The following is a 26,818-nucleotide window of genomic DNA, read 5'->3' on the forward strand; positions in this document are numbered from 1 at the left end:
TTCTAATCTCGTTCTCAAATGTCCCATGACTTTTATAACAAAGATGTGTGCTGAAACGCTCACCCTGTATTTCAAATGTCGGTTTTATGTCAGCATATTTTTACAGCAACTTAGAAAGCGGATGCTCCATGGCTGTGGCAGGCAATGGGGCAGGAAAGCCAGCTCCCTGCCCATCCCTGCTGCCAGGGCTCACAACATAAAGACCCAGCAATGCCCGTGGTGGGACAGGACCACGGCCATCCCATGCCACCACACAGGTAAGCCCCAGGCTCCTGACAAATGCATTTCATCTTTTGCATCACACAAAATAACTCAAGGAGGCCAACGAGGTACATCAAAGCGACAGAACAGGTAAAGACAATTTTCATCACCAAGGCAAGAAGTTGCCAAGGCTGGGGCCGGTGCTGGGAGCGATTTGCCTGCGCACCCAAAAACCCGGACATCATTTCTATCATAGAGATTTGGCTGCTTTGCCACTGAGGGCCATCAGCTCGAGCGTGCTGCCGCGAGTGGCTGGCGGCTGCAGCAGCCGGTGAGGATGCTGCCTGACGCTCGGCGGCAGCCCTCGTCCCTGCGCCTTGTCTCCATAGCAATGATGCTGCTGGACGTGGGCAAATGGCAAGGGGCTGCCATCGCTCAGCCCTGGCCTGACAGCCTTCAGGATGAGCCTCCCTCATCCCTCCTGAACACACAAACAAGCCCTCAACAGGCCCCCGAGTCGCAATAATCTGCCCCGCTGCCGTGGCGGCGTTTTGCTGCCGGTCGCAGCGCGTGGCCGCTACACCTGGCGGAGAGCTTTTGTTTGGCTCCCGGGTGAGTTCTCACATTTTAGGGAAAAGAAAGAGGAAAGCAAGAAAGGGGAGAGATGGAAAGGAGGCAGCAGTACCCAAAAGTAAAATATCAGAGTTGAGCAAGGAGCAGAAGAATGAAAGGAAGAGACATCTATTACATAAATGGCAGTGAAATAGGAGCACTGCGAGTTAATATTTGAAAGGCACACACCAACGCTTCCCCTGCAAAGACTCCAGCAAGGCATAGGCACGTAATTGCCAAAGTCTAAAGCTGCCTTAAACATTAAACATAGCAGCTGTATCTAACACGGGAGCGAGCACCCGGGGTGACGTCAGGATGGCAGCGAGGTGCGGTGGCCAACGCTGCCAACCTGCTGCTCTGCCTGGCGCCCACCCTGCCATGGGGGAACTGACGTGTTTGCCCCATACTCCTTCCGCAGGTGGCACAGACACTGTTACCTTGGTCTGCCACCCCAGCACTGCAGTGGAAGGATGGCAAGACACAACAAAAAAAAAATGTAGATGGTGAATACCAGCTCATCTCGAGTTGGATTAATCACAACGCCGCTATCTGGGGAGGATTTCTGCACGGGGTCAATTTTTACTCATCCCACCTCTGCAAACGTGCCCCGTTGCAATCATGGCATTTGCAGGGAACGGCGAGAAAGGTCTGACTTCATGGCTGCCTTGCCTCAACCATGCGCCCTGTGCTTCACTTTGTGCTTAGCCCCACAGAACAACCCGGCTGAACAGCGATGCTCTGCGTTGCACAAGCCCTCCGAGCATTTGGAAAGCCATCTTGTAATAATCTTTAATTTAGACTCACTTATATGCTACATTTGCTAGGGATCACATTCCCTCCCTGGCCATAGCCCCGTAGCGTGCAACACACTTGGCGATCCTCAGCAGCCCTGGAAAAAGAGGATTCAGTGCTCGAACGTGTTAACAACTGATTTACCGTTCCAGAGACACAAGTACGCAACTCATCTTGCAGGGCCAACCTTAACGCGCAGGAACAACTAAACTGAAACATATAAATTCCGTATATGCTTAAAAATATTATTGTCTGTAATTTAATCTAACAATATTTCTAGGCCTATAACCTTGCACGCAGAGGCAATTTCCCAAGCATTAATACTTAAATGGGTCATATGCACCACATCTGTCATTCTGTCCTGAAGTCTATGAGGCACAACCAAGACTCTGCAAGCCTATTGATTTTTCTAGCATTTGCTTTAATTTACTTAACCATTGAGAAATCCATCAGTACATAAAGGGCAACTGTCCATTACTGCCTCATTTGCAGACGTTCTTTCCCCTCGTTTTTTTTTGGTAAATATTTCCCCTTAAATCGCCGTGTGTTTACAGAGTAAAAATGAATCCGGAAAGTGCTCACACCTGTTTCTGTTCAGTAACTGCTGCGCCGAGGTATATGTAATGTGCTTAAAGATAGAATAAATATCTCGACATTATTACATCTGTGTGCAAAGGGTGGTAAATTAGATCCTAATTACATTAACAGGGATTCTGCCTCCCAGCTTAAATTTTACATGAGCACTCTGTAAAAATCCAAAAGCTCTGCTGTGGTTTCTTTACGAGCTGGTGATTACAGCTACTTCCTATGCGGTCACTAAATATTCTGTTTACAAATAAATGAAGAAGCTTTGAGCCAACTTGCCAGGGTAATAATCCGTTTTTTCCCCCAGCAAACCTTTACCACATAAGCATGGCAACAATCAGAAGCCCTGGCTTCATCTAATTACTCTATCACATAATTTCACAAATTGCCTTTTCACTGGGGAGCCAAGTGCAAAACACGCTCACAGTGGGATTTCAGGCAGCAGCTTTCATTTACTACTCATTTCTTGTTAAATTAAACACAAAAACACCAGTTGTGTGAAAGAAGTCAAAAAGAATGCTTGCAAATGAGCCAGACAAGTGTATCTTATATTTATACCATTCGCACAAAATAGCTCATTGGCAAGCTGTATTTTTAATGGCACCATTAGAGCCTTTAACCCTTTTTGAGCTCTTGTGCGTTTTTGGGAGCGAACGATCTGCCCTTTTGGTTTTGGGTGCGTGGTAGAAAAAACAGGCTGGCAGTGCCTGCATGGCATCCCACCCCACAGCCAGGCATTGAAATGGCATCGGGCAGCACGGCTGCCTTACAGGACAGCATCACACCCTTGATGGTTAACAGCCAGGGCCACCAGGCCCCTACAAGTCCCTTCTCTGCAGCTTGGTGCTGCAATTAAAGTTCCAGCATCGTCACACGCAGCAGATGACCGGCTGCTACCAACCTCACCTCTGTGCCAACCCTTCAGCTTCAGGGCTGTTAATGGGGAACGACCCAGGAGAGAATTCGTCCCACAGATTCCTAGCACTGGCGTCTTGCACCCACCCAACACAAGGGAGGGACAATCCTACAAACACATCGAGTGCGATTTCTGAGTGCACACGGCCACGATTCCTATTCCAGCCTGGTGCGTCCCTTGGGGTGCTGGGGAGCCAGTGGGACCGGAGGGCAGAGGGACCCAGAGGGCCAGACCCCTGCTAATTATCTGCAAGCTAACGAGGCAGGATTTTAGCTTGCCACTAAGGAGCACAAATTATTTTGAAAATAATTGCGGCGAGTGTAACGCTGCCAGTGGAAGTGAACCAGAGGTTACGCTGCTCTAAGATGACATTTTTACATCAACAAGTACAAAACTAAAACACGGCCATTAGTAATTAAAGCTGGTCCTTTTGTAGCACCAGAGCCAGTAGGTCAGGTAGCGTTTTACATCACAAACCAGGCCTTTATGGCTGTAGATTTGCCAGCATTATCTGCACAGGGAGAAGAAAACATTAGCAGCAGCTGTCTGTGTGCCTCTACACTGAAAATCCTATTCATCCAGACAGGTGGAGTAATTTAAAAGCCAATGTGGTGCAATTTTGATGCAACTAATGCCACTGTTTACTAAAATGCCACCATTACTACTGTTTATGAAAACATTACTAAAATTGCATTTTATTCAGAAGAATCCGAAGATTCTGGTTATTACCAAACGGATCTGCCCCCGGTGCCACTGGCAGTCCCACAGGGCTCCCAACCCTCTGCACCCACGGCCCCGGGTGCGAACCACAGCTCAGGGGGTGCCAAGGCCACGCAGTCAGCTCTCTGCCTTTCTGTGAGACAAACCTTCCCAAAAATATCACCTAGGGACCTCGAAAGCTCCAGTTGATTTGAATACAGGTGGGTCTACAAGGAGGAGCTTCACTTCCAAGTTACCTTTAGAGAATGGAGTCTGCAAGGCACCTAAAGCAGAGTGCCCCCATCTCCCTTGTGAGCTTAAAGAAATTCCTTAATGGAGACCATCATAGTGTGTTGTTGTTATTGTTTTGTTTGTTTGGTTCGTTGGTTTTTTATTCTTTTACCTAATTCTGTAATGTCTTGTGCTGTAGAGGATGGATTAGAAAGGGTCAAGTAGTCAGGAAAGGAATATTCCTGCTATACCTAGCGTCTGAGCAGCACTTTCTGGGCAGAAGTTTCTGGTTCATAAAACAGAAGACCCGTTGGTAAGTCTCCTAGACCTTGCCTTATTAAAATGATGGCCCACCACTGAAGTGAAACGAGCACTCTGCAAAGTATTATGGGTCTAAATCAGGAAATGATGCAAAAGACGAGGTAAATTAGATAACTACATATTAACTTAAACTCTTTTCTGCCTACTTACCTTCTCTCTACACATATATTTAGCATTGCTGTAGGTTACGGGGTGAGGAGCCAGAAGTGCAAATGTGAGTCTGATCAACACATTTGTTCATATAGTGAATAATGGATTTTCAGCTGAGCATTTTGGGGGAAAGGAAGGCACTGTTCATGGAAAAATTTAGCATGCCATCACACACACACAAAAATCCTTCCACAAGAGAAGTTTTCTACAGGAAATTTTGATGGGCATACGGTAACCATAACTGGTTGATATTGGAATAGGGCTTCTAGGATGTATGCAAGAAGAAAAACATGTAAGCTGTAACAGTACAGATTCTGTGTAGCTGAAGGTAAATGCAGGAAAGAAGAAGCAAAATTTTTAAAACAGGTAGAAAACAACTCGTTTCTCATGCCTGTCCCGAGAACAACAGGCAAACAATTTCCCCACTACCGTATTCCCTGCAATATCAGCACTGCGGTTCATTCAGACACGGGTTAAGTTCATGCAAACAGATGTAGGATATTCTATGCCAGAGCGAGGGAATGCATCTTACACAACTTTATGTACCCCTTCCAAACCTGACCCTATCTGAAAGGCAGCTTATCTTACACCGCAGATTGACACATCTCATCAGATATGTGCCCAGCTGGTTCGGTGCCCCATATTTTGGCACTTCACCTGATCTGATTAAGTCGCTCGCTAGCTTACACTGCTGCTCTGTGAAACTCCTTAAAGAGTTAGGAGATTGCCAATAAAAAATTAACACTGGCACTTATATACATAAACATATCTGAGAATCAACATCGACTCCTTTGTAGCAACTGTGTTAGAGTACAAGCTAAACAAACAGCTAATAATGAACAAGCGAGCCCATGAATTTATCCTCATTTCCTGCTCACAAACTGCCTGCCAAGATACTGTTGTTTCCTTTGGTGTACTTAGTACTGCAAATTATTTGCCAAAATATTTCCGTGGATACTTCCAGATTTACAAATTGGTGGTCAGATTCCACCCCCCACCCCCTCGCCTTCAAAATGCGATACGTGAATTTTATACAGCCGCTCTGACTGCAGAAAGACAGTAAGTCACATAACACGTTTCTGTTCACTGACTGGAAGAGGCTCATTTCAAAAATGAAGTCACACATGCAAAATATCACAGCTGCAAATTTGAAAAGAGAAGAGAAGGTGGAGAAGAAAGCAAAGCATCTCGTGTTGACTTAAAAACCCTTATTACTGCAAACATTCTTGCTGGTAAACTCATTTCTGAGAGCATTTCTGCAAACAAAAGGAGTTCTAGTACAACCAGAGCGAGTGTAATTTAACATCTGAATTAATGTTTATCATGTTTCAACTTTTCAGTATTCCCTTGCTTCTACTCGGATGTGAAATCCTTCTGGTGTGTAAATACTAATGTGTTTCAGCAGTTTCCGAATAATTCAAATTCTTTAATGTGCTAGTGGCTTCCACATCAGTACAACAGTGCCTCCAAGGTAGAGACTGGGAAAAAGATAAGACAGCCCTTTGGGAACATGCTCTCTCTCTCTCTAAAATCTAGCCCAGGCTGCTGGCTCCTTCTGATTTCAACCAAAACACTTCCCTGGATCACTGCTCTTCCTGAGATCCGCGAGAGGCTCAGGATGAGATGCTTCCTACCCTGTAGTTTAAAACCACACAGCGACTGTCTTCATCAGAAATGAGACTGAATTAGATCTGAGAAAGCAGATGTTATGACCACATCAAACTTCTGTACATGAGAACAGCCTAAGCGAGGAATCCCGTTTCCTTGAACAAACTGACTAAAGGACCCTGTGTTTTTCTTTTCTGGTCTAAAACCAAAGGTTTGCAGCACAGCTCCAAGCTGACTATTTAATATTCTAGAAATTCACACAAGTGGAGCAACAGAAGCATTGCCACGGGTAGCCACCACCACCTTCTTTCCCCCTCCTGCCAAAGAAAACAACAGTTTTCTTTAAAAAAGGCAAAATTCACCCACATTAGAAAATGGGACAGTCCATGGGGGCTGGACAGCAGGTCAAAGCAACAAATTCAACGAAGATTAAAAAAAATGCTTAAGGTTTTGACAGTCCATGAGCTCCATCAAACCCAAGGGTTAAGAAGTTAATTCAAACCGAGTTACCTAAATCCTGTTTGTCCTCCTTTCTGGAGCTCTCAATTCAATTCTGACAGAGCCTCGGAATAATTATCTTCTCCCGTAATAAAATTTCCTCTTTTCTCCTGTTAAAGACGGCTGCCACCGCACCTCTGCCAGCAGAAGGGACTGTCTGAACACCCCTTCACCGTGACTTGTGCACCAACCTGCACGTTGGTTTTGTTCTCTGCTCCTGGGGACAGAGGTGCACGGGTGACCAGACCAAAACTGCCTGGTTTTCCCAGGAATTCGGGACAGCTGGCACTAAGAAGTCTTGCAGATGTGGAAGAAAGATTTTTACAGCTTTGCCCACAATAAAATCAAGTGAAAGAGGAGACTTGCGTATTTGGGATAAAGGGGGAAATAAAAAAGACCCAACCCATTCGGAGTCCAATATATTGGAATCTGATCCCTGTTACACAGATGGAGGGGCGCTGTAAGTAGTACGATGGGGAAAGCTTTTGGGGGACTTCGTTTGTTTTAACATCTCCAAACCCTCCAGTGAGGAGAACAAAGAAAACCCTTCCTGGTTTTAGCCAATCATTTCCCCTTTTTATGTTTCCAGAAGCCTAGCTTTGTACCCCTTTGCCCTCTCACTATTCTCCTTTCCAAACATAGATGGGCGTCCAACAAGGGAGAGGGGATGGGAGACAAATTAACCCCCTGCTCCTCCCAAGGCAGGACCTCAGAACTCCTGAGGGATATTAAGAGACAACCTGCAATCCACCTGATCTAAAAAAGTTGTTAGCCTGTAAATGAAAATTATTGAAATAAGCAGTGTGACAGTGTTCTTCCATCAGAATAGCATCTTGTGAAGAGATGCAGCCTCTTATAAGAGGATCTAACTAGGTAAAAAGCGACTCCTTCAAATACCCGTCTCCAATAAATTCTTTTACACAAATAACAGTTTTGCTAGATAGATTGCATATTGCCTATTAAAAGTTATCTTGCTTATTAAAATGGTATCAGGCAATCAATAAAGGTTCAAAATCCAGATACATAACAGGAAAAAAAAACCACACACTCATTTTAACTGTAAAGTCAACATATTTCAGCTACGTCTTTTAGTTTCTGCTTGGTCTCCCATTTCAGTAAGATTTAACCTCTTAAGGAAATGGTTTTAAAAGCAGTTAAAAATAATGATTAAATTATGGGATTTACATGAAAGAAATCCTAGGCCCATTCATTTTTTAAATCATGGTAATTTGTTTTTTAAAAGGTGTTTGAAGTCCTTGAATCTACCTCTTGGCACCATTAAAAAAAAGTAGCTTATAATCCCCTAATGTACTTAAATAAAGCCTTCAATAGTTTAAATTGTTATTAAACATCTTTTGGGATTATAATTTTATGTTGCTTTTTTTTTTTGCCTGATTAGATGATGAACGTGAAGATCATCAAACACTCATCATGTAACAAACTAATTACATTGCATAATCCCCAAAATGAGGTTTGAATCCCAACATTTTAAATTAACCTGGATTTAAAATGTGCAGAGAATTCACAATGAGTGGACAAAATACTTGAAAAGACACCCCCCTAAACTCCCTGCTCCTAAACAGTTTTAAACAGAAAGGTACAATTCCTGGGACAAAACCATACTATGGGTTGAAGCAGAAACTAATCCTGTTGCCACAATTAAATTTACACAGATCTCGTTGTAGGCAATATTTTTTTTTTCCTTCCCTTCCTCCAAGCTTTTCCTTTATTTCGCAATCCCTGTTGAGGGCTATACATTACAGCGAGGAGATCTGCTTGAAAAATGGTGGTGAGATGTGATCCCTGAGTGTAAAGTGATCCAAGAAATAATTAAAAAAAAAAAAAAAGAGGGCCTGCAAAATTTTGCCATGCTGCAGCACACCCTGGAATTACCCTCAGGGCAACCTTGTGGAGCCCAGCTCCTGCACAGGAACGCTTTGCCCCAGCCCCTCTGATGGCATTCGATGTTCACCTGATGCCTCCCCACGAACCCCATCTAATTTGGAGCTCAGCTTCCACAGACTGGGGACATCCTCACCTCTTCACCAAACTATTAGTAGCCTTTTTTTTTTTTTTTAAATAGTAAAAGGCTGTGCCTCGCACTTCAAATTTATGGCATTTCCCTAAAAACAGATTTCACAAACATCAAAATTTACAGGCTGGTGTAATAACCTACCACCATAAATTTCAACAACACCTATGGCTTGCCTAACTAATGGCCAAGCGAGGCAGCTATTCCGATGCGGATATGAATAAAACTTCAGTCAGAATAGCAACGGTTAAAAAATAAAAACTGCAAAGTCTTAAGTGTAAGTCTGGCTACCACTTCTCATATTGTTTTAGCTTATTTTTGTTGTTGCTATTCTCAGGGGGAAGAAAAGGAAGGCAATTTGGATGAATTTATCCCCTGAAGTGTTTCAGAGCATACTGCCTGCGTCCACAGAGGACAGCGCTTGCCTACCCTTTGGGCATACGTCAACTCAGCTCTGCACATCAGTCAAAATAATGGGGGGCTGCAGCATGACACTGAGCCGGAGCTATTGCCCAAACAGTTCAACAACCGGAGAGGCTACGGCCTTGCATTTGATTTTTTCTTCAATAAAGAAAAAAGAATTTCCTCCTAAGTGGAAAATGAGAACTAAGTGACAAACCTTAGGAAATGAAGTCAGTACACAGAGGAAGGCTTAATAGTCTTTGGGATGAAATAACTGCATAGGAGGAATTAAACCAGCCTATACACTTTTAAAAGATTGTATTAGACCTACACTTATTTTAAATCTTTCCAACCATTAATCATTAGTATGACAGACACAGCAATTACTGTCTATTTTGTTTAATTCCATGCCACTGATGTGAATTAATATTATAATTGTGAGAAAAATCCTTTGCCCCTGAAAAGGAGGGCTCCCAGATAACAGCACCATTAGGAATTAGCAGTGGTCAAGGGGATGCTGCATTTTGCCTTTAACCACTGCTCGTTGCCTCCCTGCCATTTCACAGATGGGAAAGCGAAGGCAGGTTAAGCACTGGGGGTCAAAGGGAGAGATGGTCTGCCATGACACGTCCCTCGCCTGTACAGAACCACCTCCCAGCTCTCCTTCCCTCCCGCTTTAAAGGGGACCTTGTGTCCAACCTAGGGAAGACTAACAATCGATCTCACTAATTATCAATCAATGAATAAGTGACAGGGGATCTCTGGTTTCCTCAGCTGACCATTCCTCGGGGTGACCTCCCTCCTGCAGCGAAGCCCAGCTGGGGACACCGTCACCCCAGTCTTCGGGGATATAGGAGCAGTCACAGGGCCCAAAATCAAAAACAAACCAGAGTCTTAATTTCCTCAGCCTCTCAGCTCCTGTGACCTGATGGCAGCCACGACTTGGGCCTGGGTGTGCAGCAATCATCAGGTTTCTTTCTACGTGGCCAAACAGTGATTCCTGCACCTTTTAAAGCCACTGACAGCAATATCCTGGGACAGTGGTTGCAACACATCTGTCCCCGGCTGCCAGCAGAGACATTTACAGCCAGGTGAGCACCAAAGATCTGCCTGCCTCCACCCCAGGAAGCCCTCATGAGGCTGCTGCAGAGTCTGGGCCCTCGTGTGGGCCTGTGGGGGCATCCCCACCACCTGCTAGACCTCCACACACTGGGTTTTTGACAAGGGCAGCACCCCAAGCAGCTCGCCTGTTCAACACACTGTGTTGCTCCAGCACTGGCTATGGTGCTGGCTCTTCCCGTGTTATCGACATGCCTGCTGGAGGACACCTTCCTCCCCACACAAGCCTCACTGCTCTTCTGAGGGCACGAGTTCTCTGGTGGCTTCGCAGCCTACAAGGTTGTCCGGCCCTGCTTTCATTTTAACTGTCCCTGACCCCACCGAGAGTCATTTCGAAAGGCCTGTCCCAGGTCCTAGCAGAAGGTTGGGCTTGGGTGAGTGAACCAATTCTGCTTTGCTGGATGGATCGGACAAGCCTGGAGCTACTCTGCTGCTGCCACAAGAAGCTGCCCTGCAGTAAATGTGTGCTTCACCTGGCTGGGCTTGGACTGTACAGGGGATGGTGGATTTTGAAAAGCAAGCTTTAGCTCAGTGCTGTAAGGTAGAAAACGCAGTGGCTTCACTGCACAGGTCCTGGGGGTTCAGTGTTTGAGCTTTCCAGAAGGGCCCACCTTACAAGCAGAAAGTGGTCCCAGGTGGTGGCTCCAAAGGACACCCACCACCACCACAGCGAGCTCCATGGGCACTCTCATTTTGTCTTTTGCACAGCATTACTGCACAGCAAAAGAGGGAAAAGCTGCTTTCATCCTACACTTAATCTGGACAAAACGGGGCCTGTTCTCTGGTCCTCACGCTGTTCAGGAAGCCAGCTGCACAGTCAGGGGAAGCCTGGGCTCCTTCCACAAGGGCTTCCAGGAATCACCCCTGCTACCTTCTGCCCTGCTCCCAGGAGTAGGTTTTGAGGGTGGTAGCTGGCCCGGGCTAAGAGCATGCCAGAGACTGCTCAAGCAGTTTGGTGTTACAGACAGTAACGTTCCTGGCCTGGGTGATGTTTAATTTACCAGCACAAACACAGCAACAGGCCGCTTCCAGGAAAACTTACTATGAGTATTAACAATCGTAACATATACTACTTAATTCAGCTTTCCTCAGCTGGGAAATACCGGGACTGATGTGCTGTTGCTCAGTGTTCCCTGGCACGCCTCGTTGTCACTGTCCTGACTGCAGAGCTTGCAGGGCATCTCCTCACACCAGAACCTGAACTAGCTTCATCATGCTGGCCTGAGCATCACTGCTGGCACAGCATCTCTTTTGGGATGGACTGTTTTGTAGGGTGTAGACGCCCCTAACCCCACATCTACCTCCAGAGAGACACCGGGCTGTCAGCTTGAATTGGGACAAGACCTAGGATTGAGGAGCCACCGTGTCTGTGCCAAACCAAAGGGGACCTGGGCCTTTGGGAGCGCTGCACTGAAGGCAGCAGGGACAGGGCTAAGGAGCTGGCAAAGCTGAGGCACAGCTGATGCAGAGCCTGGGATTAACTTGGAGACATCTGAGGCCCTCTCCAGCCTCGGAGGAGGAGTGCTCAGGCACGAAGGTTCATTCATAGCAAACCAGGGCCGCGTGGGGCAGGATTCCCTGCCTGATCCCCGTGCTGACAAGAGTCACGGCAGATATCTGGTTTCTTGGCGCAGCGGGGGACAGAAGGGCGAGCTGCGTGAGCGCTTCCTCCACATCAGGAGCATGCCCTTGGCTGGGCTCCACCGGGGCTGGGCAAGTTGGCCGGCTGCTGGCTTCACCCTGACCCTACCTACGGGCTGGGGGGAGAGTCAAACTGCTGAGATTAGAGGCCAGAGCTGTTCTTCACTACTGCCTGCAGACTGCAGGCACCCCTCGCCTGGGCCTTATCCTGCTGGCACAGAAAGGCAGACAGAAAATCTCCAGCCAAAGGCTTAAATCCCCATAGTGGATGAAAACACAGTGTCAGATCACCATAATTTGATGAAAAAGAAGAATGGCATTAGAAACACTTTTCTAAACGCTAACATTAGTAGGTGTGGTACACAATATAAACTCTTTAAAGAAGCTCCAGCATTCAGCTTAACCCTGCACACCTGTCCAGAGCTTTTTATTTCTAATCCCAGAAATAAATACAGGTAGCTGTGGCAACAGAAATAGCTGCTCATCCCCCCACCCCTTTATGATGTTAAATACAGTGGTAACTTACACTGTGGGAATGAGAACGTCTCACCAAAAAAAAATTATACTTTTCTATTAAACCAGATACATTCAGACCTTTCATCGTGAAGCTTCTAACTATGTTCTGACAAACATCTGAATAAGGTCTTTGTTTTCTTGTGCTTTGTTTTTAAAGTACCCCAATTATTTGCTGCGGCTCTCTGGAGCACAGACCCAGGGCCCAAAAGCTGCTCTCTGCTCCGAAGCAGCGATTCCCACGTCAGCGAGTGGGAGCTGCAGCTGTGCGAGCAGCGGGGCAGGACAGGTCTCCGAGGTTATTAGTATAAGCTCAGTCACACTTTGCGGTGACGTCCTGCTAACAACTGCGACTCGAACCAAAAATCTAAAAGCAACACACACAAAAAAAAACACCCCAAAACCATAACATCATACGCTCCATGCTCTTCCCCTGGCATCTAGCAAAGAGGCAACAGCTCTGCTCGGAAAAGTTCCCTGAGCTGCCTGTCAGTAACACAATACGTATTTTTGCTTTCTACGACTACTACAACTATGACATTTTCCATGTTTTATTTTGCATATGTGATCTAGAGTTCACTTACTGTTAGATGCTGGAACAGCCATGCCCTCATGATATTTGTGGCTACTTTGGGAAAGATGCCACGCTTTTTATGTCGCTTTTTGTCCTTATCTGGATCATCATCATCACCTGTGCTGGGGGAAGCTACACTGTTGTCCAAGCCGTCACCTGTAAATATAGTGAATCAAATTTTGACTTATGCTACCTTTATATACTTCAGCCGAAGCCTGGCTTTGGGTATAAACTGCATGAATATTTAAATGAGGTATAAATTCTTTAACACTGTAATTCACCAGGGGTTTGGGGACGGGGGGGAAGAGACATGGGGAGAGGGAGGGTCTCAGGACTGTGTCCGCCCAGTTCTGGATTACCCTGAAAGACAGTGCAGCCATTCCTGCCACTGGATTCAGCACTGTAACCCAAAACCAAAAAAAGAAAAAAAAAAAAAAAAAGAAAAAAAAAAAGATTTTGTTTTCTGCAAAGCATCCTGCTTGCAAAGGTGGAAAAAAATGGCTTTTCTTCACACTGGGTCACTTCCCAAAAATTAATCCCCATCAGCTATTTTGGCTGAGGTGGCCATTAGAAAAGCATCAATGGCATCCCATACCCATGACATGTGCGAAGCTGGGTGCCACGTCCCGCTCTGGGATGTGAAAAATGGTGTGAATGCAACTTTCTTGCAACATCATATTCTCTTCCCAAATTCGGTAACAACCACGGGATTGGATCACCACTTAAGTCTTTTCTAGACATCCAGCGTACCCTGGCTTTTTGATGGGACGTGGGTAGCTAACTGGCCTCCCCTCCGCCCAGCCCCAGCCTAAAGCAGTTCATACTGGGATAAGTAGGTACCAATTTGACACACATCGTAGGAATTAACACCCGGCTTTGTGCTGACACGCCGCCACATCCGTGCAAGGTGTCTGATCCCGTTAAACAACAACTGATCCAAAATGAATTTCCTTAATGCAGAGAAGGTCTCGGACACTTCTCATCACATTAGCAGCGTGTCTACAGGAGCACATAACTGCATAGCAGCCAACTTTGGTATGGGCTGATGGGCTAGCAGTGAGAGGAGAAAAAAAGTTGCGGTGCCCAGCCAGTTTGCATGCCGTTTTTGTTTCAAACCCTGAAAGCAGTTTATAAACAAGTCCACATAGAAATTCAGTCTTTTCATTCCCTGCATGTGGATTGAACCATGTAGCTTGGCTTCTAAAGACACTGCATTTGTAGCAGCATGGAGTTGTGATGTTATTAGGCAAGTGGTTTTTACACCCCTGGGCAAGGATGATCAAGAAAGTCATCTGAATTAGGCTGAATCAAAACTATCTCTGTTAGCGATCAAAAAAAACCACCACCACCAAAAAAAAAAAGTATGTAGACTGTCAAAATTATGATTTGTTAAACAGCTTTCAGCAGAAAAAGTTATTATTAGCATTATATTTTTAGTACCGTACTGACTGTGGCAAATTTATAATTATCCTTATGACTTGGCCTGTGTCTTTAATGATATGGTAACCTTGAGTAGTTATAGAAACAAACAAGATTTTTATGAAGAAATCAGATATCCGATAAATTCTTTGAAAGCCCAGTATGTAAAAAAGGGCTTTTATACAGAGAAGCAATTCACCACATAAAATAATAATTCATAAAAGAAACATGAGCAAAGGAAACAACTCAACAGCATTTAAAATTCCACGGGCTAATCCACTTTCTGTCTGAGAGAGGCAAACAAGGAAAAGAAAAGTATTACGCATTCATTGATTAAAAATGAAAAGCTTCTAACCTAATGACACTGCCTTTCACCACCTCCCTACAATTGTCCCCCCCCCCTTTTTTTTTTTAAATACACTCTCTCCTCATTTCAAACCCCCTTCAGATTAATTTAGCAGGCATTGCCTCGTGCCTGACGGGAGGAGGACTCATTGATAATTTATGGAAATATCTACTATAATCCAAGGGAGATGACTTTTTTCCAGCTTTGTGCATCAATAGATAATCAAGGCCTTAAAGCAGCCTGAGCTTCCCATTACCTCGGGCAAGAGAATTCCTGAAAGCATGCCTCCGGGGCACCTGAATTATATCCTCCATTAGGGGAGGAAAAGCTTTCTGCATTCCACCTATAACACTCCCCAGAACCTTTCCTGTTTATTTCTGCTGTATGAAAGCAGAAGCATTAGGAACAGGATTTTTTAAGTGAAGACTTATGTAGATACAATGGAGAAACCTTTCAAGCGCGAGCCAGATCACCTCCTTCAATCCCTGGCAGTGACCTATCCCAAATAAAAGGTTTCTGTTACATCATTAGCTCAAGCCAAAAACAGCCTTGGCTTAATGCATAGTTTGTTCTTCCTACTGTTTTTAGGCAAATACTGCTACTTTACTCCCATCTGGGAGGGAAATTACACTGCTGGGTTGTAATCTAAGACAAGATTTTCATTGGAAGCAAATGCTTTCAATCCAGTGTAAATACTGGTGCATGTTCAGAAAAGCCTAAAACAATAAACCCTGGCCCCGTCCGACCCAAGTCAGAGAAAGTGAAAGGGAGGGAGTGGATAATAAAGCGCCCGGCTATCCTAAAAGCAAATTCTTCAGTAGACTTTTATAAATTGTTTAACCTCTTCCACTTTTTTAAATTGAAAATTGATCCTGTAAGGACTAAACCACAGAGAGAAGTCTAAATGGTCAATTGTGGATTTTAGTATTTCCATCTACTTTGCAACTTGATATGCTCACCTCTGTGAGGTCTCCAGAGATCCACCCCCTTCCCCTTTTCTTCCCCCCTCTTTCCAGAGATCACTAAACAAACTTGAAGAACCACTGACCAGCCACACGGTAGCAGCTACGAACCGCATTTGTAAAATGTCAGCAGCGACTTTGTTCCTGAAGTTGACTTCTCCTGCCGCCAAATGAAGGCGAACTGAAAAGGTGGAAATAATCATAGAAATGATGCTAGTCCATAAACAAGCTTACAGCCTCATTAGTATAGCGGGAGGCTCCGCTGGGTGATTTATGCTTGTTTTGCTGATGCCATGAGGAAATGCCATAGGGCAACTTTAGCCAGCTGCTAATGGTTTCTGACAGCTTCTTAGCAACTAGTGCAAGCAACGCCGTGGCGTTTGCTAGTGACAGAAACCGAAAATGTCATATTATCTGCCCATGTGTCACCAAGTCCGTGTGGCAATTAACTAGTAGGCCAGTGACTGAGGGGCCAGAGGCTCTTAAAAATGGCCCGTGGCTATTCGGGGGCAGAGCAGGCGTGCTGCTCGCATTTGCGCTGCACATATGCACGGCCCTAACGCGGCAATCTGGCCCTCGCTGCCTCGGCCTAGGCCACTGATGAGTTTGGTCCGCTCGGGTCCTTTGTCTGTGGAGGAGCTCCCAGTTGCCTTCTCTTTAGGCACCGCCTGACATTATCAGAGGAACTGCAAGTAATCTGTCCTGATATGATCGCTGGCAATGGCGCTTTAATTGGCAATACCTGATTCTCCGGTTCCAAGCACCGAATCCAAAGGTGCTAGCTGTTTTTCTGCTCTCTCACAAATTAGTCTGAAAGGATTTAAGATCACTGAAGCAGACTCATTGCCTGTCAGGCTGCTGGGAGCGCAGCCGCCCTGCACAGCAACTAGACACTATTTAAAAACCACCGAGGCTGTAACAAGCAGGAGGAGAGCCTCGGCTCCACGCTCTGCTTTCCGAGCTATCAAAACCATGCGCTATATGTCAAACTGTCAAACCTTTCAGCGTGGCCATTCGCCCTTTCAAATAATATTTAAGAATTGTTTTTACTAAATTTTATAGGCCATGGTCTAGTGAAAGAGGCCAACCGACAAAGAAAGGAATTTGTACTACAATTCGTCCATGGACGATTTCTTGCGGGACCTGGGCCCGTCCCCATGGAGCGAGGCAGGTGACCTGTGGCAGCTCCCGGGCTGCTGGGCAGCTCGGATTTCAAACACGCTCCACTCAAACGTCCCACAGTTGCCTATTTAAGCACACCCAGGCATTTAGGCCGCGCTATCTTGTTCCTTTCAAGACGGGATAAAGCGGCATTTATCGTATTCAGGCCGCTGAATGGGTCAGGCCGGCCATGCCAGCAGGGGCTCCTCTCACTCGCGTCCCCCTCCTCTCCGCGATTGCCTCCTACAACTTCCCTTCCCCTCCCGCTCCCCAAAACTGGAGGCAGAAGCAGCAAAGGGCAACCGAGTTTATAGCGGCTCCTCCAGCCGTTAATGCTCTCTTTGTCACGGGTGATCTGCCATAAACCTTTGTTGGCAAAATAGGTACTTCTGGAGAGCAACGCTGCGCATGTGCTCACGTCTATTGCTGGTCACTGTTGCAAAAATTAAGGGGCAACTGGAAAACTTCTCCCAGGGCTTCACACTGAACCAAAGCTAAACCTCAGGCCCTGCAGTGTTGGAAGGGCAGTGAGAATAGCATAGCTTGGTCCCAATTCCAGCTCAGGGAAGGCTGGAAATTCGGATGTCCTCATAACCCTGGCCTTTCAAACGCTTACACGTGATGTGCTAAGTCTCTCTGATTTCATGGGAACTATTCACCTGCATCAAGTTTAAAATGCTCCCGAGGCTTTTTGAGGGTTTGGATCTGTCTGGGGTGGAAACGAGTGCCCAAACCCGCCAGCTGTGTGGCACAGGCCGTATGGTGTGTATGTGTATGCAACACAGCGTTACTCACAAACTGCCCTACCATGGTCTCCACTCATGAGCAAAGGCAAGCAGAATTTGGCTCCCTGTCCATGACACATCCTAGTACACTCCTGACTTGAGAATTAACGTGGCTCTTCAGATCAACAACACCTTTCCTTCAAATCTGAGCAGCCAAGAGACAACTATCGCTGTCCCACAACGAATATCTTCACCAAATGGACGCAACAGGTTATTTCTCACTACAAGTAGCCCCATCTCATGACCAATTCTGTATCCGCCCTACAAATACTTTTATATCACAGAATAAACGTGACTCTTAAAAAGCCTGCTTTTTAAAAGTGAAGAGGTGTTTGGCCCACGGCAGTGGCTTGGTTTGCTGGGACAGGCTGAGAGGAGGGCATCGGTTTCACAGCGAGGCCTAGAGCAGCACGGCCCCCCAACCCACTTCACAGCTGTCACAGTCCACTTCTAGATAAGCATCTAAATCCATCGCTTTGAGGAGTTCACAGGAGAGAATGTGCCAGAAATGCCCCCCAAAGCCCTGCAAAAGACCCAGAGCAACTTTTAAGTGCACCCTGGACTGTGTGGCTCCATTAAGAGAGGGCTGAACCAGCTTTCTCTGAGAGGCTCCAAGCTTCCTAAGCTGAACTTAGTTTTATGCTTCCAAATCTCTCCTGTTAAAAGTAGCTTCAGGCTTTTGGAAGAACTTTAAGGTTTGCACATACTTTCGTGTTTAATAAGCTAATATAATTTAAATATCCACTGACTTTGGACAAAAACTATTGTCTTCTGCGCTAGACTCGCAATGTTTTTGGTGTTACGAACAGAAACACCCAATATGGTGCCCCCAAATTGGTGGGCTTTTCAGTAGGGTGATTATTATTTTAAATCTACTAACATTTTCTTTAAAATGCATTTAGATATGAGTTCCTCAAATTCCTGCTTTTGATAGGAGGAGAAATCCTACATTGCCTAAGCCAAATACTTAACTGTTCACTGGTGAGCCACAGCTCTGTTAGTTCCCTTCTCTTTTAACCCCTCCAAGAACACAAAATGGTTAGATAACCTTTCCAGTTACTGGAAAGGAAGATTCATTAATAACTTTGAGTAACATAATGTACTAGAGAGATATAAGTGGCAAAATGACTTTCTTTAACCTTTCTTCAATGCTCTGTGCTAACTTCGAATAACTATTATAATTTCTACACCTTTACCTATGCCACCCCTTTACAGAAACACATCTTTAGTTTGCTGGATATCCACACACCAACCATGCTGACTTTCCACCAAGCAAGAACAGGTCTACACGTGAAATGCAATTTTCCTGTAAGGTACAAACTATGAACTTTCAGAAAGCAGATCCAAGGGTGCAATAACGTGTTGTTTTGTTGTTTTTGTAAAACAAGGCCAAGAGTGAAAGAGACATGCCACAACCTGCTGTTCATGGACTTAAAACAAGAAGTGCCATTTCACACCACCAATATTGAATGGACTTGGGCAATCAAAGAATATGGAGAGGTTTTTTGGTTGATTGTTTTCTGACAACCAGCTCCAATTCAAAGGACGCGGTGAGCACAAGTTATACCCGAATGGCTTTGAGGTGAGCTAGCGTGGCTTATACTCCTGCCTACCAATGTACCAGAGCAAATAAACTATCAGAAATGATCATTTCTCCTTACAGCAAGGAGGGGAAGGAGGAAATGTGAGCAGCACAAAGGGATCAATGCTCAGGTATGCCAGGAGAGAGCTGGGAGGCACTGGCATGGTCTGGAGATGTATGCCCAGCTGCTAAAGCCAACTTGTACCTATGTACCTAACTTCAAGATATCCACATGACAAGGCCTGTCAAGTTAGTAGATTTCCCCAGAATACATTATTTTAAAATTTATCCACATGTGCATGTACAGCAGTAACCCACTATGACTCCTCTCAACCTGCCAATAACCAGGCAAGGCACACAAGCTGAGGATGGGGCTACAAGAAAAATGAACATCAGAACACTTAAAGTAGCTGTGCCATTTCTTTACTGGGAAAAACATTTTCTGTTAGTCTGGATCCACAATTAGTCAGATCTGATGGAAGAGCCCACTTCGGGACCTCCTGAGGTCAATGGCAATCATCTTGGTGCATTCAACGGGCTATGAAGCAGTCCCAAAAAGGATTTACAATGATGATGGAAGTGTGCTTGTGAATTTGAAATATGGTGTTGACAAGGGACAGGTTTATTTTTTTCTTATTCCTTAAGGAAAAAGCCTTCTCAAATATACTTAATAAAAAGTTAATGAAGAACAACAAGGTTGAAAATGAACATTAGCAAGGAACAAACACCGTTGTACTTGGGTTTGCACGCATCTCTCAAGGAGATGCATCGCATGTTTCATGCAACGATTCAGACCATGACGTAAACAGTGGGAGGTTGTCAGTCACAGATAGTATCCATATTTACTAGATACTAGAGGAAACATGTGCAAAAATATCCTAGACAAATATTCATAGACGGAGTAACCTGGACAAGGATAAATTACACTCTGGCATTTGACAAATTTTCAAAGTTTTTCCCTTGAATCATTGTACTTTGTTCTTTGGAGACAGGAGCACCTTTTTCTAGTAACTCGATCCTCCTTTTTGACTTGAATTCCCTTCAGGCAAACAACGAGCAAATTAGCTGTCTACACAAAGAGTAAAAACAGCATTGATGAATAGGGGAGGAGAAAAAAAAACACATATTTTACTCATTTTCATTTGTTCGGCAGCTTTTTACAGCTAAAACGAAGGAAACCTCCTTCTTCTGCACAATGCAGCACTTCTTAATAGGGTTCAAAAACTCCACTATTATGAGTAAGTTGTGAGATATTTCTGGAGCCAAGCATCTATGCTCCGTATGAAATATTAAAAAGAAAGCAATTCATTGTATGGGAAGCAAACAACTTTCTGCTGCCAGCTACAGAAGTTTACTTTGAGCAGTTGGAAGCAAATACCCTACAGAAAAGAAAAGTATCTAGTTAAACAGAAAAACATCCTGCTTCAACTGAGAATTGTAAAAAGCTTAAACGTTTTTTTTTTAACCTAAAAGCCATTGTGGCGACCCTACCGCTTCTTGGGAAAAGCTGTTTCTCAGTCATTCTCTGTTTCCGTCAACTATAGGTCTTTTTTGAAACGTATTCTCTCCAGCCTCAGCTGGAGAGCTGGCCTTCCCAGCCAAGGGTCCACCAGCTGTGTTTTCCAGGAGAAGTCAACCACATGGGGCTGACGTGCAGGTAAATCCACAACTGGATTTGCTTGGACTTGCTCACTTATGAAGTAGGAGCACAAGAAGCAGCAGGAGGAGCACAGGACTGCTCTGCCAGGGGAAACATGCCCAACTAATACCCCAAACAGCCACGAGGTCAACTTCTGTAAATCTCTATAGCTCCTTAACAACTGGCTCTATCTTTGTGTTTATCCAGCCCGTAAGACACCTGACTCGTGGACTGAGCACAAGCAGCTATAAGAGGCTCAAAAGCAAAGATCAAAAGCATATTAGGTATAAACTAAGGGATGCATTATCTGTGGAAACAGTTTATTACAGTGGAGCATTTAAATAGGCTTCTTTCCTTAAACAGAGCTAAAATGCCCTGGGCCCTGCCAGCATGCCTCCTCCAGAGGAGGCGATGCTGTAGATTTCATGTTTTACAACAGGAAATACGTGCCAAAATCTTGACACTGCCCAAACCATTCAAAATTAGATTTTTCTATTGAGAAGAAAAAAAAATAAAAAAGTCAAAAGAAAACATTTCATTGTTGGCTGACACAAACCAAAACGCTTGGGTTTGTTGAGCCAGTCTAAAGCATTTTCTTTTGGGCCAATTCCAGACAAACTGATGCTGGCCCAAGCTGCAGTGTGCCCTGCAGGAACTGTAGCTCAGATGCTGTTTGCCCCAAATCCTTTTTTTGTAGGACTGGATTCCATATGTCACAGGGGTCATATAACTATAATGAATAGGAGAAATCTAGTCTAGCTGCGGGGTGGGCAGCTCAAGATTCCTGACCTATTGAGTCCACGCAAAACATTTTTAGTGGGAAGTTCCCATGTGTTTTGTTTCAAGTGAAAAAGTTCTTGCTTACATGCAGTGCATTTTCTTCTACTTCCATCACTCATACTTTAAAATAGTAGTAAAAACAAACAAACAAACAGAATCTTTTTCCCCTCAATCAGGAGCATCTGCCAACAAAGAGCAAGGAATGATTCAAAGAAAATTGACATTAAACTCCCCTCTGCATACCACGGCAGCACCACGCGCTCCATTTCCCTACATAAAGCAGTCACTCTGCAGCTATCAAAGACAGAAATAAGAGGAATGAGAAAAAAAATGATCCCCCACAATCTACCTTTTGCCTTTCAACAGCAACAGCATCTCCGCCACCATTGCTAATGCTTCCATAAAACACCAATCACCTTACACAACCTTATAAAGGTCCATTGGCAACAGCCCGTTACTCAAACTCCAGTCACTGAAATGCCTTAATTGGATAATTACTGAAAAGACACCTGGCTTTAAACCTAAGCCAGAAATTATTCCTTGATATCTAAAACGAGAGGGAGACAACTTTTGAATTGTTATGGAGGGTTAATCCAAAATCCCTTGTGAGTCAGACTGCTGGTTCCCACCGCATATCCCCGTATCTCACAGCCATGGAAAAGGAGGCAGAGAAGCGGGCTGCCACGTCCACCTACAAGAACTACTTCCACGAAGTGTCTGTGAGGTCGGGTGAAGTCAGATACCTGTGTGCTGGCTGAAACTACTGGGCAGAGGGAGGCAGAACAACAGGGACACTGAAATCTTCCAGTACCTGAGCTTTGTCTGAACATGGCAGGAGCTGCACCCACAACACTTACCCTCCTCTTCCCTGAGCAAATGGTGGAAAGAGTTGTGATCGTGACCAAATGGACGGCTTTTGGACAGCACTGTGAGTTTCCTCCCCTCACCCTGCGCCAGCAGCGTCTGGCATGCTCAAAAGAAGCCTGCTTCACCCTCAGAGACAAAGCCTTTCACTAGCACATGTGTAACGAGCTCAGGAAAATATCTTACAAAATAAGCAGCCCCCTGTTAGACCTTTAAAGGAAATAGTGGAGACAGAATTAGCAGTGTTTTTCTTTTTGCTGTCCCCACCACTCCTTGCTGACAGTGCCCTAAATCCACTCCCTTGTTCTTCCAGCAAAAGCCGGTCACTCTGGAGGGCTGGTGACAATAGCGGGAGGCTGCTTCTCGGGAAGGAGGTGCAGAAGCCAAAAGAAGATAAGTAGATTTGACAGAGGCAAAGCTCACACCAAATTTTCTTCCACTTGACTTTCCCTCTCCAACACAAAAGGCAAAGCTACTCTGATGAGGTGGTGCTTAAAAAAGGCTACAATGGGAAAAACAAACCTGGAGCTGGGCTTTAGGGCTGCAGCGACAGCCCTGAAGTTGTCGTCTTCAACACTGGTTGCTGGAGAAGACGGCTGCTTGTTCTGCCCAACTGCCCACATTTCCCTTGCTCTACACACTTGGGAGCAATCAAGCAATTGCCACCACAGTCTCTCTAAAGATCGGAATCTACTTTATCACCCCCGTTAACATCCCTTGGGTGCAGGGAGGCACCAAAGGGCAGCCTGGGATACAACCTCGGTGCATCCAGAAGGATGGCACAAACCCAGCCCCTGCAGCAGAGCCTGAACACTCGAGAGGGCTTGGAGGAACCCTTTGGGGAAACAGCATGAATGTGGAGATGGTCTCAACCAACTCAGCACCGAGGCCGAGCAACCTTCATGTTCTGACCCAGGAGCACGCAGGCACCAGCAGCTCCATCAGACGCTTCAGTCCTACCGAGTTAGCACGTCCCCTTGGGCTCCAGCTGAACAGATCCGTGTCACTGCTATGGTTTTGGTTTCCTGTGACTTTTCTATCACAGCTTCTGGTGTTCTGCTGTTTGTCTTCCAGAGCAAATATAATTTTGTTCGTTTGTTTGTTTGTTTTCAGATTAAAACAAACAAACAAAAGTGGAAATCGTCTGGAAGCAAACGTCTCAGAGGGTCCAAAACACACAACAAATGGGAAAGCAAAGTCAGATCAATGCTGGACACACAAAAACTTCACTTCACTATGACCTACTGGTACCCACGTGCCTTATTTTTACCTCTTTCATCTCTAATCACTACATATTCCTAGACATTTAGCTACCTGGCTCTACCTAGAATAGGCAAACTGATGGGAAGAGAGGGTAAAACTTCTGGAGTGCCGCAGAATCTGAGTACTGTTTGTGGCACTACATCTAATGGCCTCAAAGATAGGAACCCACTGTGAGAGGGATGAAGGATGGGAGGGAGGAAACTCGGTCATTTCCAGATAATCTCTCTTTGGCTCCATTCCTTCTGAGTCAGAACTCAACCAAAATCTCACACAACGATCAAAGCAAAGACACAACTTAGAAGAAAGCCACCAACTGTCTCAAAACAAGCAGAACAGAGCTCAAGCAACCCTCAAAAGACAAGCCCAGAAGATTTCTGGGATCTCATTTTGAATTCACGTGGTTTGCTGTTATCTCTCATAGTAACGGGGTAGGAGAAACACGTAGTAAGAAATACATTGTATGCTTTTAGCTACATGAGGTACTTTATGACATAAAGGAGTAACCAAGGAAGCTGAAGAAAATGTCAGCTTTTGGAAGGCTAAAAGACATAGGGATCCGCCTCCTGTAGGCAGGTACAGACCAGAAGGAAGAACAGTCCTGCCCCCCACCACCCAAAGACCTGCTTCTCTACTGATGAATTCTGTGTGAGGACACACCACGCACACGCTGCTCCTCTCCAAACACCAGCAAGCTCCTGGTGTCCTTCCTGGGCACGCAGTATGAGCTGGAAGGGTTTTACAGGCACTGGTTGCTGCATGAAGGGAAATACCGAGTTTTCTAAGCATCCTCTAAGTGCTGGGAAGAAAGAAGAACGGAAATGAAATGGAAGGAGCAACCTGGAAAGGAGAAAGGAAAAACGGGAGGCCCTGGCTCAAAGGAGAGTGTTCACCACACCCTCAGCCATGCCTTCATCTATAGAAGATGTTTGCTTTTACAAATCTTGGAAAAAATGTGGTGTGTGAGCTAAGTCAGCCCCTAGGCAGATTTAACTTGGATGACCTGCCCGTATTCTGCAGATCACCATAGGTCTCACTGACCTTGGCACTGACACAAGGATCACATTTTCTCATGGATGAATTGCTCTGGAATAATTCTGCCAATGTAGTAGGCATAAATAGCCTTTTATTTAGCGCTGGACAAATATGATCTCTCTTTCTGCCTCTCGCCTCCCCAAACAAAATCTATTTATTAGGATAGGGATAACCCCACCCTTAATCAAGGTCTGGGTACACATCTTGAAGGCCAGACAGAAGCTTGGCTGCTTCATGCTCACGGCAATCCATTTTCAGATTTTGCCTTCAACATGATGTGCTTTGGAGTTAACTGGTTGGGTTTATTGCTTTTGATTGGAGTGGTCAGCTTGCATATTTGTGGATTAATACTGGAGGGGGAAATACAGATCAATAGTGGGAATATTCAGCTTCAGTCACTGGAACAAAACCCACAGTCCTCACCTTACAGGCAGGTTAAGAGCAGCTGCACTAAACCCAGTGAAGTCGCACTGAGATAAGCAGAAAAATCACATCTCGGGCTTGTGGAAAATGAACCAATTTGGAAGGAACAGGTAAACAGCGTGTTCTTGGACAGGAGTCAGCGCAGTTTGGATGATGCAGACCTTTCCATCCAAGTCTCACTGGTTTGTGTGTCTGGTCACTTGAGGTCACGCCGCAGAGCTCCCAGGCTCTGCAGAAGCCCTGCACGCTTCCTCCCCACCGCGGAGGTGGCTAAAGTGGCTCTTAAAACCAGTCGTTACTCTAATGCCACCTGATCCTTAATTGCTAACGAAAAGTGGACTGAAACCACAGAAAGGGCTTTCTGGCACAGGCTAAGGAAGTATCAGTTCTGAGGTCTGAATAATATCCCCGAAAAACATGAATCAGAGCGGTCCTTTCACGCTGCATCTTGATAGAGGCGGGCGGGCAAGACTTAATGAGACTGTGTTGATGAAGACCAGGATGGTTTTGTAGCGTAGGTACACACGCACTCAGACATGGCTAAAAAGGAAAGAAAATACTTGCAAACTGGTATTCAAACCCTGTGACAGTCAAATAAAGCCTAGTAAATACTATTTCCAGCTTTGACTGTCACTAGAGCAAGAGTCTCTTCTAATAAACTCACCGCGTGTTGAGCAGAATGGAAACACAATTTTCCACTCGTTTGTGAACCGCTTGCCTCAACCATACCCAACTTTCGCTGTATGGCTGACCACTTACAACCTAGAGCAAGCACCTCAGTCTCCAGACTAGGTCTCTAAGCCTTTTCAAGCACAAAAGGAGGTCCCCAGCCACACGCTCGTACTCTTTTTCATTGCAGTGTTAGAGCAATAGTCACCGATGCCAAAACTGGCGATTCTCTTGAGACAGGAAAACGCTTTCACAAATATCTGCCAATTATCTGAACAGGCACCAACAATGCCAGCCTCTGAACCATTGCTAATCACACTGCCATTTTCTATGCAAAGCAACTTTGAGTTTTGTAATTTGTTTGAGCTGCCTGACCAGCTTCACCTGCAATTTGCGGTTTAGGCAAATGAGAAGGGAAGACGGAGATTTTCATCTGTAACCACAGGCTGAAATTCAAAGCTGAGCTAAAAAGCATTCTTACTTATGTCTTATTTAACAACTTGTACGGCAAAGATTTTTTGACACAACATCCGTATTTACAATGGAAACGGTCTATGCAGTGACCCGAACAAGAGAAAATAGACCTGGGGAGGGTCTTGCAGGCATCACCACGTGGAGGCTCTCCTTCGGGCTCGCCCCTTCACCAACCCCAAAGGCTTGCAGAAAGCCTGAGGTTGCACGTGAGCACGCGAGGGGAGGTTCAGGCGGCTGCTGTCTCTGTTTGCTCAAAGACAACACAAGTTTCTATCCCCCCCCCCCCCCCCCCCCCAGGCACAGACAGGGAGCTGAGCTGCAGATAAGGAGGTTGAAGGCTCAGAGCAGCCAACAAACATGCTGGCAAGCCCAACTTTCCGAGGCCCCGCAGGGCTCCGGGCAGGTTACAGCTCGTGGACGGCAAGCAGAACAGCTCGCAAGGAAGCCCCCCTGGGACATCCCTGGAAGCACCTCACTCAGCTCCATCCCCGGAGCTTTCCCTCGAGAGCCATCCCTCAAGATCCC

At 45.5% G+C, this 26,818-nt stretch overlaps 1 protein-coding gene across 6 annotated transcripts in view; it reads right to left on the minus strand.

The window, feature by feature from the left end:
* MEIS1 (Meis homeobox 1) overlaps nucleotides 1-26,818 on the minus strand; it is a 195,529-nt gene that overhangs the window by 37,088 nt on the left and 131,623 nt on the right. For all 6 annotated transcript variants that reach the window (XM_082756012.1, XM_082756013.1, XM_082756015.1 and 3 more), the window contains exon 8: nucleotides 12,905-13,050. In XM_082756012.1, the coding sequence (XP_082612138.1) occupies nucleotides 12,905-13,050 (146 nt within the window). The remainder of the gene's footprint in view (nucleotides 1-12,904; nucleotides 13,051-26,818) is intronic.

The sequence above is a fragment of the Aythya marila genome (genome assembly GCF_965140915.1).
Source record: "Aythya marila genome assembly, chromosome: 3".
Lineage (NCBI taxonomy): Eukaryota > Metazoa > Chordata > Aves > Anseriformes > Anatidae > Aythya > Aythya marila.